The following is a 19542-nucleotide window of genomic DNA, read 5'->3' as shown; positions in this document are numbered from 1 at the left end:
ATTTTACTACAGGGCACATCCAGAGATCTCCCCGTAGAGTATTCTAGTAGCTAATGTGTGTTGATCAAGTTTTAGATTTTGCCGTGTTATCTAGATTAATTTCATGTATTTCAAACAACCTTGTGATGTAGGTACTACTATTAGTATCATCTTCATGCCTGATTTATTTATTAGGAAACATAAGCACTGAGAACTGGCTGACAAACTCCAGGAGGCTTTTTGCCATCTTGCTTTCAATTTTGGAGGTCTGCCTCTTGGGCTTTAGTTCTTAATCAACACAATGTGACAGCTCCTTCAATATGTCCATATGAAGAAAGTCTACCCCCATTAATCACCTGTGAGGCTAGAAGATGAGATTTCAGGTTATCATGCCCAGAATGGTGGGTCCAGCCAGGGGTGTAGATAAAAGATGAAATCACGTTACTGCCAAGTAGGGAGACTTCAGGATGTGTAGAGCCCAGGATTTTATGATAGTTTTCTTCCTGCAAGAGATAATTGGATTCATTTTGTAGGAATCCAAACTCACAGTCTTAGGCAGATACTTAGATAACCTCTGAGAGATGGTGACTTGTTCCTGGTTCTCATACTGGCTTCAGAGTCTCAAAAACATGAGGATTCACACAGAGGTGACGGTGGATTTTGGAATGTTCCACCTACTGGCTTTAGGGGCTGGGGTTGGGGGAGACACCCTTCACCTGGTGAGAATACTGGCTGCAGGCAGATCACAGAACATGCTTCATGGGAGATGGACTCCCCAGCCTCAAGCCCAGATCCCATTTTACTTTTTACTTGTATGAGAATACTTTGCCCCAATAAAAGTGTGTTAATTGACAATTGGCTTCTCTTTTGCTCACTTCATACTTAGCAGTCTACCAAGGGACAAGAGGGGCAAAAAGATTTCTCTAAGCCTGAGGAAAATTCTTACCTTTCTTGACCCTAGACTTAGCCATACGTTCTACCATCTTCATACTCATTGATTTACAGTTTCTAAATTCAGTGTTTAATGATAACATTTTTTTATTCAATGGTTGGAAAGAGAGCCTTCTAATATTTTCTAGATAAAATAATCTGAACTAGTCAGAAGGCAAAGAGACTATTTTATCTATTTTCTGGATAAAATATCTGAACTACTCCAAGGAAAATTAAGCAGTAATGATACACTGAATAGGCTGTTAGGCAAGGAAGATGATTATTAAGTATGTCATATACCAAAATAAAACTATCCTGGTGAGAACAACAATGCTATCCATGCTGTGAAATCTACTTAATTTCCCTTAGAAAAGTGAACCTTTGAAAAAATTTGCCTGATAGATGGTGAAAAATAAAAACAAAGCCCAAAGTAGCCACAAAGGTTATAAACTTCCCACATTGCTTTTCCTTCAGAGATACTCCACCACTGACTATACATTCTCCGAAGACAAACTCATAGATGACGACGCAAAAACTGGAGTGAAGCTTGTCATAGTTCACTCAACGTGGACAGCAAAGAACTCTTCGAATATCATAAGCCAAAGTTACACAGAAAAGGAAATTTTTTTTCCCCAAAAAGCAGAGTACAGCATCTTATAATGCATCAAACTACAGAATGTATTCATATTCAATAAGCCTGGTTGTGTTTTTATGATTAAAGATAATATAAGGCTTTGTGTGAACGGCACTCTGGATGTATTTGAAGAAAATTAATGTTTCATGGTTTGAAAGCAGATAATTTAAGGACATGTTTTTCAAAAGTTTTTCTTAGAGAATTCAAATTTTATGTTACAAAAAATACTATTTATGCAGGTAGAAAAAGTTCCAAATTTTGCTTTGAATTTGGCAATTTAATGTCAATTGTCTTTTTGCTCTCATCTCCCCACTTCTCTCAAGAGGAAAAAGAAGACTTATCTATAATTGCATCATAATCAGTTAAAACATACTGAAAGGAATAAAGGAGCATGTTCTGAGTCCTAGAGTCCTGACGTTTTCAGCCCCTAGAGAGAGGAATAACTGTGACAAAAAAGGCAAGTTTGAAAGTTTAGCTAACATTCTGTAAGTTATCTTTTTGTTTTCTTTTTGGGTTCCTTTGCTGTGCAAAAGCTTGTCAGTTTGATTGGGTCTCAATGCTTTATTTTTGCTTTTATTTCTGTTGCTTTGAGAGACTGACCTGAGAAAACATTTGTAACGTTGATGTCAGAGAATGTTTTGCCTATGTTCTCTTCCAGGAGTTTAATGGTGTCTTGTCTTAGGTTTAAGTCTTTAAGCCATTTTGAGTTTATTTTTGTGCCTATTTCAAATGATGCAACTGACAAGGGCATAATCTCTAAAATATACAAACAACTTATACAACTCAACAGCAAAAAAAGCCAACAACCCAATTGAAACATGGGCAAAAGACCTGAATAGACATTTCTCCAAGGAAGATACACAGATGGCCAACAAGTACATGACAAAATGCTGAACATCGCTGATTATTAGAGAAATGCAAATCAAAACTACCATGAGATACCACCTCACACCAGTCACAATGGCCATCATTAATAAGTCCACAAATAACAAGTGCTCGAGGGGGTGTGGAGAAAAAAGAACCCTCTTGCACTGTTGGTGGGAATTTAAGGTGGTACAACCACTATGGAGAACAGTACGGATGTACCTTAGAAATCAATACATAAAACTACCATATGATCCAGCAATCCCACGCTTGGGCATATATCCAGACAAAGCTTTCCTTAAAAAAGACACATGCACCCGCATGTTCACTGCAGCACTATTCACAATAACTAAGACATGGAAACAACCCAAATGTCCATTGACAGATGATTGCATTAGGAAAATGTGGTGTATATATACACAATGGAATAGTACTCAGCCTTACAAAAGAATAAAATAATGCCATTTGCAGCAACATGGATGGACCTAGAGACTCTCATCTTGAGTGAAGTAAGTCAGAAAGAGAAAGACAAATGCCATATGGTATCACCTATATCTGGAATCTAATATATGGCACAGATGAACCTTTCCACAGAAAAGAAACGCATGGACTTAGAGAACAGACTTGTGGTTGCCAAGGGGGAGGGAGTGGGATGGATGGGGAGCTTGTGGTTAATAGATGCAGACTATTGCTTTTGGAATGGATCAGCAATGAGATCCTGCTGTGCAGCACTGGGAACTATGTCTGGTCACTTATGATGGAGCATGATAATGTGAGGAAAAAGAATGTATACATGTATGTGTAACTGGGTCACCATGCTGTACAGTAGAAAAAAAAAATAATGTATTGGGGACATAAAAAATAAAAATAAAGTTTACCTAACAGCTAGAGAAACTTAAATGTTTAATTCAAGCTAAATAAAAGGACTCAACTACATCTACTACCCTGAAGGTATGTACATGAAAGCCTATGCATATCTAGATCTATGGCTAGTTCTTATGGCTAGTTCTATGGCTATGTCTTAGCTAAGACATTAATTTTTTGCCATATAAAGAGAAACTGATTCTTTACATTGTTCATATTTAATTTGACATTCGGGCCTCATAATGGAAAAAAATGTTTACTAAAATAGTGAAAATATTAAGCAAGAGAGATAGCAAACTCTTAGATTTGCTTACACCGATGTTCTCTGAATATGCAGAATTTATTGATTTATATAAAAAAAACCAGAAAATTTAAACATCAAGGACCTAGGTTAAATATGAACATTATAGTCAGATTCCATGTTCATTCAGAACTAAAAGTTTTTTCAGAATAGCATAAAAGATGGTTTCTTACTACCCACGGTAATTGAAAATACAGACTAATGGACAAGTAATTCCTGACACTAACAGAGCTAGTGGCTTGTTTACTGTCTCTTGAACTTTCACAGAGGTGAAGCCAAAGCACCAAATGGTCTTGGGTAACTGCTGCCTGCCCTTTTCCTCCTCATACTTGGGTTTGAGAACCAAAGTGCAGTGTCATGGCTTATAAGAAAAGCATGAATAAGCAAATACTCTGCATAATAACACTAAGGAAAACATCAGTCTCTGGCTAAGCCAAAGACGGTGTGATACTGTCCATAATTACTGCGGAATATGTTGTCAGGCAGAGATGACCCACCGAACGTTCTTCTTAGTTACAAGCTGATTAATAACATTTTCGACTTGAAGCAGCAGGTAAGCAGTGATTTGTAAACTGCCATCCACAGACGAGACCCCGTAAATCATCATTTGGGCTGCTGTTCATGGTGATCCATGAAATTGCAGTGGCAACACTTTGGAAAGGCTGCACATTTCTTTTCATCCAAAGGGGACATGGGGCCTGATGGTCTATAGCATTTTCTACGAATTCTGGATCTCCAAGAAGTGAATCCGAGGGTACTCAGTTTCCCAGAGCCAACACTGAAATGCCACCCATCCACGTCTCAAGTGTAAGAGTTTAAATGGGGCACATGGTGTATGCTCAAGCGCAGTGTCTGTATGCACATTATGGAGGTACCTTGTAGATCTCAGTAAGTAATGAATACAAAGGTGGCTATATTCCAAGAAGTTTACATATAGTTCCTCTCAGAGATAGCACAATTTTGCGTTTGTCCACTGGAAAGCAATAATACTGATTCAATTCTTTTTGCTCCTTGTGTAAGGCCAGCTAGCAAAGGTTTAGCCCCACCCCCAACTGGGGTAATATTTCTAGATGAGCTGAAAATGCCTGGTAATTTCTTTTAGCAAATTGGCAAAGCTGAATTCATCCCTCTGATTCATGGTAACTGCTTCAGAACACCATGTGAGAATTTAAAAAAGGAATAAAAACTCAGAAGGAAAGCTCCAAGCACAACATTTGTGAGAACCAATTTTTTTTTTTTTTTTTTTGCAAGCATAGCACTTCATTTTCAATAGTGTCCAAAGCCTCCAAAACTTAGAAGGATGGCGATACACACATTTCCCTCTTGAAAGAAACAGGCCAAGAGATAATGAAACCATCATTTCAAAACACTGCAACGGATATAAAATGGCCACATGCGTGGTTTGGAAACACTTTACACGCGTACTTTGCTATAAAAGAATCATGTATTAAACTCCACAAGGAACATGAATTTTGAAAAAGTGAAGGAGCAGCAAGGAAATACTCAACATCGTGGGCTAACACTCTATTCAAATCAGCGTTCCATTAATCCAACATGAATACACTTAATTCCTTCCTACATCTTCATCAAGGCAGCCTTGAAATGACAGAAATGTAGAGACGGAGTTTAGAAGTCAGTGAATCCAGCAAACCAATCTGTTTCTTATTATAAATAATTATGCCACTAGCGAAAGCCTGTTCTATCACACAGGTGTGCGATTTAGAACATTTTTAATAGCCGCTAGATGTTTATGGAAATGCTATCAATTTGCACATGCATCCACGCAGGCCCATTTCGCAGAATATTTACTTGGAGTTGGCTGACACAGGGTGGAAAGAGGAAATGTCACACTTTGAAGTTTTTAGTTTTTCAGCCATTAGAATCACCTGAGATTCTAGTGATAGGGTTGAATACAAAGCTTATTTTGGTGAACTAAAACCTACTGTATAGCAGAGAAAAATCTAATCAATAGTTTAACGTATGTGGGAAATATATGCGGTACACCTGAAATTAATACAACATTGTAAATCAAATATATGCCAATACAATTAAATTTTTTTAAAAAAGCTGGTTTTTGGCTTCACAAACCCTTCTAGTGTTTTTCTAAGTTCTAGAGAGTCTTCCAAAAATTGCTGGGAAACCAGTCAGATAGTCCTACTGTCCCTGTTTCATTACTGGGAAAACAAAGAACCAATGAGGTTGTGGCTGACTTAGTACCATGTTACTAGTAGATAAGCGTCTGGGGTCCAGCAGCACAATCCTCCCACTTTGACTGACACACACACACCACATTCTGACCTTTATTCTTGTAGCATTTCACTATTTCTATTTCTCCCCTTTTAGAATACTTATCTAAGTTTTTAAGATCTGTCCTTAAAAGTGTGAGTCTACTTCCAATAGGCTTGAATTGTGATAGACTGATACAAAACAAAAAATGAGAATCTGCAATTAAAAAAATTATTCTCAGAGTTCCCATTGTGGCACAGCAGAAACAAATCTGACTAGGAACCATGAGGTTGTGGGTTTGATCCCTGGCACTGCTCAGTGGGTTGAGGATCCTGTGTTGCCATGAGCTGTGGCGCAGGTCGCAGACGTGGCTTGGATCCCACATCGCTGTAGCTGTGGTGTAGACCGGAGGCTACAGCTCCAATTAGACCCCTAGCCTGGGAATCTCCATATGCCCTGGGTGCAGCCCTAAAAAAAAAAGAAAAAAAGATTATTTTCACTTTTGTGGAGCTGAGGCTTTGTTTTTATTTTTTAATTTAATTTTACTTTTTTATGGCCACACCCACAACCTATAGAAGTTCCCAGGCCAGGGATCAAATCCAAGCTGCAGGTGTGACCTGTGTCGTAGCTGCGGCAACGCCAGATCCTTTAAGGGATGGAACACACATGTCCACAGCAACCTGAACCGCTGTAGTTGGATTCTTAACCCAGTGCACCATAGCACAAACTTGTTTCCTCTTTAATATCTATCCAGAGTCGTTTCAGAGTAGGACCTTTCAAACTGTAAAGAAAAACTACATATTTAGTTTACAAACTTAGATTTGTTTAATCGCATAAAATTTAAGAGAAGGTATTAAGTCATCTGTGGAAGAAAAATCAATAAACTTACACAAAATAACTTAAAAATCCAAACTGATGTATAGTTTGTTTTCTATACACACATACATTCAATGTCAAATGACTAAGTACTAAGTAACAGAGCAGGAGAAATTCTACAACACATACAGCAAAAGATTTAATTATTTGCAAATAACTTAAAGCAGTAAAAAAATAAACTACAGTTATATATCTGTGGGAAAATAAACACTAACAGCACTGTCATAATGAGAAGATGTGCTCTCACAGATTCCCTAATTTAACTGGGCCTCCATCGTGGATGAAACAGCCACTTTACACCACTTGGCTTCAAAGTGTCCATCATTCCTACTACAAAATGAAAAATAGAAAAAAAAAAATACATCGCTTGGCTAGTAAATCAGGATTGGAAACGATCCAGCAGGCTGAACGGAGAGACAGTTACTGGGAGGTCTGGAAACGCTAGATGTACACATAAGAAAGACTTGCCATCAAAATGGCTTTTCATAGGTGGGTGAAGATATGCACTGGCTCTTCCTAGAAACCGCTCTAAGAGGCATAAGCCATTAAAAAGGAAAACGGAGATGTCTAAAGATCACGTGTATTTAGAGAAATAATTTTAGTTGATCCTAAAAATAGAGTGCTTTTCCCAGTGTGTGGATTACTCTCACCCAGAAAGTATCACCTTTGCGGTAAGTTCTACTGGATCCAAAATATTGAGAATTTGAATACAAGTTCATCCCCTACTCCATAATCTGTCCCTAAACACCCCATCCAGATTTACTCTGCTCATTATTCACATATTTATCAATGTCTAATGTCCCACATGATATATTTATTTGCTACTGTTTTATCGTCTTGCTCTTTAATAATATATATTATCATAGGAATCACCCATATATCCCAAGCACTTAAACAGTGACAGGCATATGCTATGTACTCAATAGAGGCTTGAATAAATGCATTTCAATGACTTCATCTTACTTAATATTTATAGGAAATTCTATTAGTAGTAACATGGTAGAGTTCATCATGATAAGACTCAGTAAAGCCAAAGGACTCTGAGTGTTAAACGGGAAATCTTTTTTTTTTCCCCCACAGCAGCGACTGGAGTCACGGCAGGGACAATGCCAGAACCTTAACCCGCTGAGCTATCAGGGAACACCTAAAGAGAAAATCTTAGCCTTTCTCCAGTGAACACTGATAGAGTAACTGTTAAGTAACAACTGCAATATTAAGGGCCTCTTACAATGACAGGTCCTTTTTATATACTGCAGGGGCTTGTGCACCAATAAAAGAGATGGAAAGACTCACCAAATTGAAATACAAACAGTATCATGAGGTTCCCACTAAGACATGGACATGGCCACAGGAAAAGTTTTAGAGCTTTGGGTTTTAAGCTAACTTCGAGATCTGTGTGTTTAATATTTGCATAAAGATGGGAGTTTGTAAAGCAACAACTGGGATTCTTTGAGACAGGGGTTAGATGTTACGGAAAGGTACAAAATGATAATCCTAGGAATCTTTGTAAATTGGTGAGGAATAAAATATGTGTGCTCAGAAAGGAAATAGTTTTGGGTACAGTTTTTCGGCCACATCTAGCAGATTTTCCTCTAAGTGTCTGAAAACCTAAAATACCACAATGTTAGGACATGGTTACTAACAAGGTAACTGAAAAAAAATACTAATTCTTAGGTATAATTATACTATAATTTTTTCGGCAAACATTTCTGAACGGAATTGATATTAAGGAGTGAAAATGCCAAAACTAGGAGTAATTTTATAGACTGGATATTTTGATATGCCTTTCAGAATAAGAATTCCATTGGCATAACATTTATATCAATAAAGGTAATATGTCTGTTGATTAATAAACAGGTATTGGAGCTTTATTTGAATTAGTCATATGTCATTTTATATTACATACAAATCTTATCCCTAAATAATTTTAGATGAAACCAAAGTTATTACTCTGCCTGCAATTCTAAATATTAGTTAAATTTAGGGGAAAAGAGATACCATTGTGAATTGGTTTGGGGTACACTAGCATTTACTCATTGCTCATGGGGAAACTGTCAATCAATGTATTTGCTGTGCATATGGCCTGCATGGCATGACAACAGCCTTTGTGACAGTCTTTTTCTTTAGATATTAGAAAAATAAAGCACTACATCTCCTTTTATGCATAAAGTAGGAACCGTTCCATTGAGTAGCACTACTAATTCTATTGAGAACAAAATTCCCAAAGACAAAACCCTTCACTGTTAAAAACTGGTCTATTTCTAGAGAGGTTATCAAACATAACAGAGAACTGGATGAAGCTTCCTTAAAAAACTAAAAAGAGAGAGTTACCATATGACCTAGCAACCCCAGTCCCAGGCATGTATATCCAGAGAGAACTCTAATTTGAAAAGATACATGCACCCCAGTGTTCATGCCAGCACTGTTTACAATAGCCAAGACACAGAATCAACTGCCAAGACATGGAAACAACCTAAGTGTCCACCAAAGGAGGAATGAATAAAGATGTACATATATGTAATGGAATATTGCCCATAGAAAAGAATCAAAGAATGCCATGTGCAGTAACATGGACGGACCTAGAGATTACCATGCTAAGAAAGTCAGACAAAGACACATATCATGTAATATCACTGATATGTGCCATTTAACTTAAAAATGATACAAATGAACTTATTTACAAAACAGAAATAGACTGAGAGACACAGAAAACAAACTTGTAGTTACCAAAGGGGATACTGGGTTGGGGAAAGTAAACTAGGATTTGGGATTAATATACACACACTATTATACATGAGATAAACAACGAGGCCCTACTGCACAGCACAAGGGACGGTACTCAGTATCTTGTAATAACTGTAACAGAAAAGAACCTGAAAAAGCATATATATACACATATGTATGTATATGTACATATGTGTGTGTGCATAGCTGAATCACTTGAAACTAACATTGTAAATTAACCATACTTCCATTTTAAAAAGAAATTAAAACTGGCATAAAAAAAAGTAGACAAATTGCCTAACGGAAATCCGACTATTGCTCTGGGTGTTATCTCTTTATTTTGTAGTTCATTCTGGTTCATTTCCTCTCTTGGTTTACAGGGAATTAAAAGGCATTTCCAATTTACCCATCAAAACAATCTGGAATGACGCGGGATAGCACTGTTCATCTATTGGTAGATGAAAGTTCTGTTTGTTTGTTTGTTTCCTGCCTCCAGGCATAAGATCAGCATATTTGGAATGGAGGGAAAAGTGAGGCTAAACAATACTCCAGGCATTTTTCTCAAATGAATACATGGTCTTGAGTTTTTCTAGGTAGGTTCTGACAGCAATGCTGTTATAAAGTAATGGCTAGGCTTGCTCTTTGTGAATAAGGTTTGGCTTGGATTTCTGAACTTCATTCAATAGTAATACAGTTGCTTAAAAATAAGCTAAATTTCAGCCCTGGGACATAGTACTTGTGCAATTTTTTTTTTTAAATTTACTTCCCTCCTAAAACTTATTTGGGAAAAACAAAACTTTGTGATGCCTTATTGTCTTCCTACAAACCTCTCATCCAACAGTGTTCCTATATACATGATTAAAAACCATATGAAAATTTATTATAATGACTCATTCTTCCACAATTACCAAGGAGGAGTTTCAATTACACGTGATTCCCCCCAAATCAGTGCATTTTAAGGAAGGGGCATAGGAAATAAGAGAAAGGGGAGTAACGCACTAAAAGTCTCTTCCATTATTCCTGCCATCTGTTTATTTCAGGCTATGCTACAGCTGTCTGCTTCTTTTCCTTAGATGTAAAGATTACTCTTAATAGAACATTAATTATGTATTTATAATTTGTTAACTATCTTTTGTGTCTCCATGGTTTTGCCCTGTCAAATTTATTTTTTTTAATTTCAAAGTAATGTGCCTCCTATACACCACAACTTCACATTTCTGTCCTTTCAAGTTTGGATTTCTTTTATAGCCTCCTAATTATATGTAATGACAATATAATGTGTCAACAAGTAATCCTCACTCACAAAATTGATTTTAGTCCTCAAATCATCCTTTTTGATTAAGCACTATATGTATATATTTTTTGTTTGTTTAGGGCTGCACCCGCAGCATATGGAGGTTTGAATCAGAGCTACAGCCACCAGCCTACACCATAGCCACAGCAACTTACACCACAGCTCATGGCAACACTGGATCCTTAACCCACTGAGCAGGGACAGGGATCAAACCTTCATGGTTCCTAGTCGGATTCGTTTCCACTGAGCCATGACGGGAACTCCCTAAGCACTATATTTTGATATGATTATTGTATATCTTTCCTTCTTGGGATATGTGCTGAGAACAACTGTCTGGGGGAATCCTGCTGAGTCTTCTAGTGAAGACCTGCTATAGGCAACACATGCTGAGTTGGGTCATGAAAAGGTGCAGGTTACATTGTTAATATTGGACAGAAAAGCAACTCAGTGTTTCCCAATAGGGGCCAGTTATCACTTTTAAGACCTTATCAATTACTCTTCTCCAATGTGAAACTTAGTAAAGGGAAGAAGCTTCACTGAAAGGAGTGAGGAGACCACAAAGGGGAGTTCAGACAAGGTACCACTGAGCTCAGTCAGTTGCAGGAAGAGTCTGTCAATTATAGGCCCCAACAAGGAAAGATGTACATTGTATCTCCTACCCACCCCAGCCACTGGGCCAATGGGAAACTTTCATCACTTGAACTCTTTTCTCCAGGGGGCTTTCATTCACAGACATCCCTTAGAAAAAGAATGGATACATGTATTATGTATCACTGCTTCACTTGGCTATACACCTGAAACTAATACAATGTTGTAAGTCAACTATATTCCAAAAAAAAAATTTTTTTAATAAATATTAAAAAAGCAACCGTTCCCAACTTCCTTTTTCTCTATAAAATAACATTCCTCTCTGTTTTCTGGACTTGTTTATAGTTTTTGCTACAGCATGCTTGTCCCCAAATGCAATTCTCTGCTATTCCACAATAAACTCATTTTTGCTGGTAAAATAACTATTATTTTTAAGGTCAATACCAGTTTAGATAAACTTTATTGCCCCTCATGGAGAATGGTGATAAAAATTATATTAGCTTGTGTTACATGGCATTTACTTCATACTCACAAAACTTCCGTAAAGCCTAAAATTATTAAATATTTTCCATGTGCTTCTCAGGAGAGTGATTTAGATATGTATTCAGATAATAAAAGCAAACCCAAACACATACTTCAAGTTTCTCCTTAGAAATGCACTTCTAAAAAAAAAAGAAATGCACTTCTAAATATCCAACAGCTATGCTCAATGATGCTTAGAAAATGATATGTCCATTTCATTACACTGATGTACCTTAAAACTCAAAGAAACTTCAAAGATAAGATGGATCCAAATAAGAAAATTCAGAACCAGAGCTCCCATTGTGGCTTAGCTGCTTAAGAATCTGGCATTAGTGTCTGTGAGGATGCAGGTTTGATCCCTGGCCCTGCTCAGTGGGTTAAGGATTCGGTGTTGCTGCAGGCTGTGGTGTAGGTCACAGATGCAGCTTGGATCTGGTGTGGTTGTGGCTATGGCTGTGGCTGTGGCACAGGTCTGGTAGCTGCAGCTCCAATTCGACCCCTGGCCTGGGAACTTCCATGTGCCATGGGTGGGGCAGTAAAAAAAAAAATACAATCACTTTTTATGGTCAATGTTGGAATGGATTCATGATTGTACTTTCAATATTGAGCATTAATGAGTTTTGCTAAAGATTCTGTATTAAGAGATACATCAGGTTAACTTCATCATTTAATTAATGATGTTGACACACAATCATGAGATTTTGCTGGTTGTATCGACTCAGTTTTTGAAACAGTATGCCTTGAGAGCTAAAAGAAGCTCCGTGTAGTAACATGATGTTGGAAAGCAAAACTAATGAATCCCACTGGATAAGTGGATAAAAAAAATCTGATCATTCTTAGAAATTATAAAATGTAACCATTTTACCTTATTGTACATATAACATAAGGACATATGAAATCCTGCATAGGGTGAAAATGGTTGGATAGTGGAGGATATATAATGGCTACCATGAGAATTGACTTCTCTTTAGTGTCCTTTAAATAATGACAATAATACTGATTTGACAAGGTTAAGGAAAAGAGTCAACAATATAATACATATAAAGCAACTAAACACGTGCCCAGCAAAGCGCATGCTCAGTAAAGGTCCTCATCCTTATTAAACTCTCGGAAGAACTGCCTGCTTTTAGAGACATTTTCCAAGACACATTTTAGTTATTTGGACACTTAGTACCAATATCGATTTGAATATGTTAACGTTAACAAAGCATTTTCCTTTTCTTCCCCCTTGCTTATGAAGCATTTATGAATTTTCTTTATAAGACATGGCTCATTTTCAAACCCACAGGGTGTATTACTAGTTATACCAGGAATAGGTACAGGGATGCCCCTAAGTACGTGTAGAAGAATTCATCTATAATGCTGATCGTTATATATGCTATGAGAGACCCCCTCTCATACTTTGAGGTCATAATCTGTCTCACTGATGTCTCTCTGGACATTTTTTATTTTGTATTTTTTTGCTTTTTAGGGCTGCACCTGCAGCATATGGAGGTTCCTAGGCTAGGGACTGAATCAGCCCTACAGCTGCCAGCCTGTGCCACAGCTACAGCAACGTGAGAACAGAGCCACATCTGCAACGCCAGATCCTTAACCCACTGAGCGAGGCCAGGGATCGAACCTGCAACCTCACAGTTCCTAGTCGGATTCGTTTCCACTGCGCCACAATGGGAACCACCTGGACTTTTTTTTAAATAGCTGCTGATCCTCCATCTCCTCGTAACCTACTAGGTAGATATTTATGATGAATCTACAATATCCCTGTGACTATCTGATCAGAAAGAACCATACAGCTCAGAGAAGCTGGGACCACAATGATACAGAACAAAAATCAGGTCTGATTGCCAATGTAATTAGAAACTATGAGATGACAATTAATGTGAATTATCATATGAATAAGAGTATATATTTACAAATATTTTAAAAAACACTATCCTTCTACCTTATTTCCTCTAATCAGAGGAAGAGACATCAGTGTTCAGTTTTCACACATACTTTTGCTCATGGTTGACACAACACCTGCTCATGGTTGACACAACACCTGCTCATGGTAAAGATGCTGCACCAGAGGAAGGTTAGCTTCCTGGGGACCGGGGGTGGGGTGGGGTGTGTCTTCTCTCTTGCTGGGAGCCCCCATTATGTGCACAGACCACAGGGCAAGCTCACCAGCTCCTGGACCACGTCCTTCTCTGTGGTCAGTGACCACTATTTCTCTGCTGTTGTTGTTTTTCTCTGACTATTCAAACAATAAAACCCTTTATGAAACTGAAGAAAAATAAAATACACGAAAGTAAGCCTGGAAAATACCCTCTAGGCAGATCGTGTTTACAATAAAAGCCTGCCAACTAAGCCATGATAATGAACAAAGACCTGTTAACAACAGAGACCCAAGGTTGCCCAGTGACCAGAGCCCATCAGCTCACTCTTTAGGATGCTGTCAGTTACCGAATCTGGGTGCTACATCTTGACTTCTTTATAAAGGAATAATTCCCACCCCAACTTCCTCGGCTCCCATGTCACTGAAGCTGTAGAAAAGTTATAACTTCTACCCCATTTTCCTACCCAAACTTCTCATCTCTCAACTCTGAATTGGCGCAGTTATCCATGTTTTCTGCTCCATACCCAGACTCCTGCAGACTGTTAGATTAAATCACACCTTTGCGCAGAATGGTGTCATCACGCTTTCTGGGCACCCAGTGGCAGCTGGACTCCAGCTCTGCTCAGCAATATTGTTATGCTCACTGGCCAGCTAGCTGGTACTGCTCATCAGAGCAATGGTTTTAATTCTTCATGATTCCCCTCACAAAACCGACCCTGCCACCAGTCACTTCTCTCGGTTGATAATCTCCCCTCCTTTTTCACAGAGAAAATTGAGACTTTTAACCTTTTAAACCTCAAAACGTTTGCTTTTCCACCGACTCCCATTCAGCCCCTAAGAATCTTCTCGTATCTCCTATTAAATATATAGATATAACCTTTTTCTAACCTAATATTCCTCTTTAGCTACTGCTTTATCTTGCTCCTTCCTTTCACAGCCAAGCTGTTTCAGAATAGGGTTTAACATCACCAACACACCTAGCTTCCCATTTAAAATTTTAATCTACAGCAGACTGACTTCTACCCCCATCAACTTCACTGAAAAGGTTCTGGCCAAGTTCATCAACTGCCTTCTAAATGCCAAAGCCAAGGAAATCTCCCCAAATCACATTTTACTTGAAATCTCTATAGCACTTGCATTTATCCTTAGAAATACAAGTGTATTTCTACCATAGAGATTATACTTCTCTGTTATGGAAATTTTCAACTTTATAAAAAAAAGAGGGAGGTGTCCCCACGGTGGCACAGTGGGATTGGTGGCATCTTGGGAGTGCTGGGATTCAGGTTCGAGTCCTGGCCTGGCACAGTGGGTTAAGGATCTGCTGTTGCTGCGGCTGTGGCTTAGGTCACAGTGGCAGCTTGGATCTGATCCCTAGCCTGGGGACACCATATGCTGTGGGGCAGCCATAAAAGAAAAAAATAATAATAATGGGAGGGGAGAAAAGTATGCATATCCTTCCCACTTATGTTAAAGTGGTATTTAATATTTTCATATATTTATTTTCATAATTAGTTCTATGTGCATATAGGCAGTTTGTACAAGTTATGCTGTTTTTTTTCTCTCGGCTGAACCCACAGCATATGGAAGTTCCTGGGCCAGGGATCAGATCTCAGCTGCAACTGCGACCTACGCCACCCCTGGAGCAATGTTGGATCCTCCACCACTGCACTGGGCTGGGATCAAACTCATGCTGCCATGGGGGTAATGCTGGCTCCTTAACCTGCTGCACCACAATGGGAACTCCACCTTTTTTGTTTAACATTGTATTCTAAACATTCCCCCATGCTATTAACAAATCTTAAAAAACAATAAATTTTAAGTCTGTATAATTTCCATTACATGGGAAAATAGTTTATTCTTTCACAGCAGGTAAACAGTAAGATATATTCCTATATTATTAAGTATCCCTGAAAAACCTGATATGCATGTAGCAGAGGATTTTGTAGTATGGTTGTACAATAATTACGGTAATCTCCTCTGCTAGATCTTTCAGCTGCTATCACCATTCTGTTTTAAGTAGCACTGCAATGTATGGCACAGTATCCAAAAATCATCTTGAATCTATTTAGGTATTTGCTCCCACTTATAAAACAGACTTTCCCATTTAAAATATTTGATTTTTGGAATTATCACACAGAGTTTCTCTTTCCATTTCGGAAAGAATATCTTATTGGAGATTGTCCCTGGCTGACAAGACAGCAGGGAAAAGCATTAGGGGCAAGGGGAACAGCTAAATATTGGGATCTATTATTAAGGACAAAGAAGATTAATGTTGGGAGGAAATAATCACTGCACATAGAACCCAAATGTGAGATTATGAAGTAACTTATTTAAAAAAAAAAAAAAACAACTAGTAAGGCAAGTTGTTCTGGGAATGAGAAAAGTTAGAGGACTAGACAATGAAAGATTCCTAGGTGAGTTTTATGTAGGAGACATCTGTTTCTTTGTCTAGGGTTTTTTTTTTTTTTTTAGTTTATAGACATTTAATTATGTCAAACAGAGCTTCCACATTTGAATTATTGTATTTACATTATGCAGAAGTGGGCATTTGTGACAGTACCTTAAGATCAATTAGCTTAGATTGAGGAGAAAAATAGGAAAATGTTGAATAAATAACAAAGCCTTTCCAGGCTTACGTTATCAGAGACAAGACTGGCTTTTTAAACTTAATCTTTTAAAGACTATTTTGTACAGTGTTATTCATGACTTTCACTAATTATGTCTGCCTTTCCTACTAAGAAGGAAGGTAGAGTGGAGAAAGTTGACTGTCAAGGGTAAATAGAGACTGCAGATCATTTAGTTTCAGTCTTGTTCTGAATCGTTCCCAAATAATTAGCAGTCTCCTTAGCTGGAACAGAGCACCAAGAGAAAGAACAGTCTCTGTGGGTGTGTGTGGAAAAATGAGATGGGAGTGAGAGAAATGCAAGGAGAAGATCCTGTTTGAACAGGAGTAAAAACTGATACATAATTTAGCCTCTGAAATCCTACTCCCTCAAATGGTGAAAAATCTATGTCAAAGAACAAGTTTTAATTTTATACGTATGTATATAAAGATCTAGTCTAGGAATACAGAGTCTTTGATTAATAGATTGACTGTTTGACCTCAGCGTCATAACTGTGTTTTCAACTTCTATACATGATGCATGCCCAGTTTTGATCTGCCAGAGCCTATATTCTAAGATCTTTTCCAACCCTTAAAATATAACTAAGATAGAATCTGTTGTACTTGGAATCTGTTTTTTAAGCCCCCCCCCCCAAAGTAAATGTTATCTTGCAAGCTTTGATTGAAACACCAAAACATAAAAGACAGTGTAGAATAAAGCATGCCATGAGTCAGAACAAGATGTAGATAGCAAAGCAAATGCTAAGGGCTGATACTCGCTACATGAGGGAGAAGGTGATTAGGATTCTAGTTACATAGACAGGGGTTTTATGAAGATAATTTCCTCCGAGAAATCTGTGCTATATGTCCCACCACCAACACACAAGAAGAAGGGTGTGTGATGTGATGTAAGTTCGTGAATGGGGAGGTGGGAAGGATATCCTCACGTCTTGGGGTACAAGGGGAAGCCTCAAGAAAAGCTTGATTCATGCTTCTGGGAAGAGAGGGAAATGGTGGCATGGGACCTAATTCCTGCCATGCAACCTAGAGATCTAAAAAAGACAAAAACAAAAAAGAAACTCCTAAACAAAAATCAGAAAAAGGAAGAAAGAGAGAGAGAAACAGCGATCTATTGTAAAGGCAGAGGGGGAAAAAAAAAAAAAAAAAAAAAGGTGGCCACATAGGAATAAGCCTGCATCCTGGCTGAGTAGGAACAAGGACAGGTGCCTGCTTTTTATGAACCCACTGTTGTCCTTGAGGTAGAGTCAGTCTGGATCTATGTGGACACCTGGACCAGTGAACTACTTGGGAAGAAGATGGCATTCCACCAGAGAGTCTGTGTGGCTTGAAGTTCCTAAAAACTAGGGCTGGAGAGAGGAATGGCAATGGGTGACATTGCAAACATCACCCAGATTACAGGTCGATGCAACCAGCAGAAAGACAGGTGGGAGAGCTCTGAAGAAGTTATGAAAACATCCATCCGAGAGAAAGAGAGAGAGAGAGAGAGAGAGACTGCTCTAATTGTTTCCCAGGTCTAGCGGGAATAAAGCCAACTTACAATAGTGGCAGGTAAGTAAGTAAGAACTTTCCTATGCCCCTTCTCTCCTTCTCTTTCATCAGATACGGAGGAGGGAATCAGCCGCTTGGGTGGCGGTAGGGGGTGGAGGAGCAGGTGAGTAACAGAAAGAGAAGCCGCTTCTCTTCCTTCCCCTTGTCAGACTCTCCATTTCGATCAGCCCACCTGGAGAAAGCAGTCACCAACCCTGGAAGTGTTGATTAATCTATCTGACTGGACACTTTTAATTACTAGTTGGAGGCTACCCTTTACACCTTAAGTGAACCGCAGGAATTTCTATTATCTCAGAGTGAGAAGAAAAGTTTGGAGTCCAGATTCAAATACACCTAAGCTTCTGGATGCCTCAGTTGTTCAGGCAGCTTTTAAGGCTCTGGAAAAAATTCTGTAACACTTATAAAAGTCAGGCTTTTTAATTACAACTTAAGACCGGTTTCTGTCTGGTTTAATTTCTCTCTTCTACTCTTCCTGTCAGGGCACTTTGAAGAGGCTACAGGCATTCTGGGGCATTCTTAACTTTCAGATGAATACTGATATTTTCCCAACACTATCAATCATACCAAAATTCAAAAAGGACCAGAAAGGTAAACCATAGAGAAAAATAAGATTGACATAACGCCATTATGTGAAAAACAGTTTTTACCCCAAATCATGTTCCCAGTAATAGTTATAGAATATCAAAGGGAATATATGATGGATAAAAGAGATATTCTCAGATGATTTGTGGAAAACATTTTTGAAAAGTCACAGTTATGAGATGCTGAATAGCCTATTTCACGGCAAACAGTTTCAAATAATATTTTGTTAGTAAGCTCTTTTCCAAAAGACAGAAATCATTTACATCAATTGGGTTCAAAGACCAGATGCAAATGATAAGAATATTCAAAAGTCACGAGGATTCCACAAACTAAACAAGGCTGGCTTTACCTGGTTTGCACAGCGATAAACAAATAGGCATAGGTTGGACCAATGGTTGGAAGTAAAAAGAGAACACTGAGCATTATTTTGAGACACTGAAGGATTCTTTGCAGTCACTCCATTCTCAGAGAAAGAGGTTTTTCCTTCAGAGGTCATGATAATGAAAGGCATTCTTGAGAAATGTCACAAACATCATGGCACTAATTGCAGAATTCGATTCATTTTCGCACTGGCACTTGAAGGATAAGTTAAAGTGAGAAAGATCAGTGAGATTTATTTATCAAACACATCTTATAATAATTATTGAAAAAAGAGAAAACCTGGAAACATCAAGTTATGTTCACTTCAAAAATATGGAAGCTCAGTCCTGCTGTGTTTCTGCAGACTCTTCATGAAATGTGGCAAATATTGAACAGCTGGGGATTATCGTATGCTACTGCTAAAAGGCAAACACTATGAATATATTTTAAGGGTTTTTTTTTCCCCACAAACAATACCATCTGTTACTTTATTTAAAAAAGTGGATTAGTATGGACAGGTGTAACCTCT

General features: G+C 38.2%; 1 protein-coding gene across 3 annotated transcripts in view; it reads right to left on the bottom strand.

Annotated features, from left to right (window-relative positions):
• Nucleotides 1-19542, bottom strand: part of LOC110261267 (uncharacterized) — a 341592-nt gene that overhangs the window by 23132 nt on the left and 298918 nt on the right. For all 3 annotated transcript variants that reach the window (XR_014805424.1, XR_014805423.1, XM_084959556.1), the window contains one exon: nt 336-482. Coding sequence is in view for 1 of the 3 variants with exons in the window: in XM_084959556.1 (XP_084815682.1) it covers nt 336-482 (147 nt within the window). In the remaining 2 variants the exon portion in view is untranslated. The remainder of the gene's footprint in view (nt 1-335; nt 483-19542) is intronic.

The sequence above is a fragment of the Sus scrofa genome, chromosome 6, assembly GCF_054392235.1.
Source record: "Sus scrofa isolate SSC_HxYL_T2T_F1_AM1 chromosome 6, Sscrofa_HxYL_maternal_Yorkshire_Landrace_v2.0, whole genome shotgun sequence".
In the NCBI taxonomy this organism is placed as follows: domain Eukaryota; kingdom Metazoa; phylum Chordata; class Mammalia; order Artiodactyla; family Suidae; genus Sus; species Sus scrofa.
This window is presented reverse-complemented; position numbering and strand designations above follow the sequence as displayed.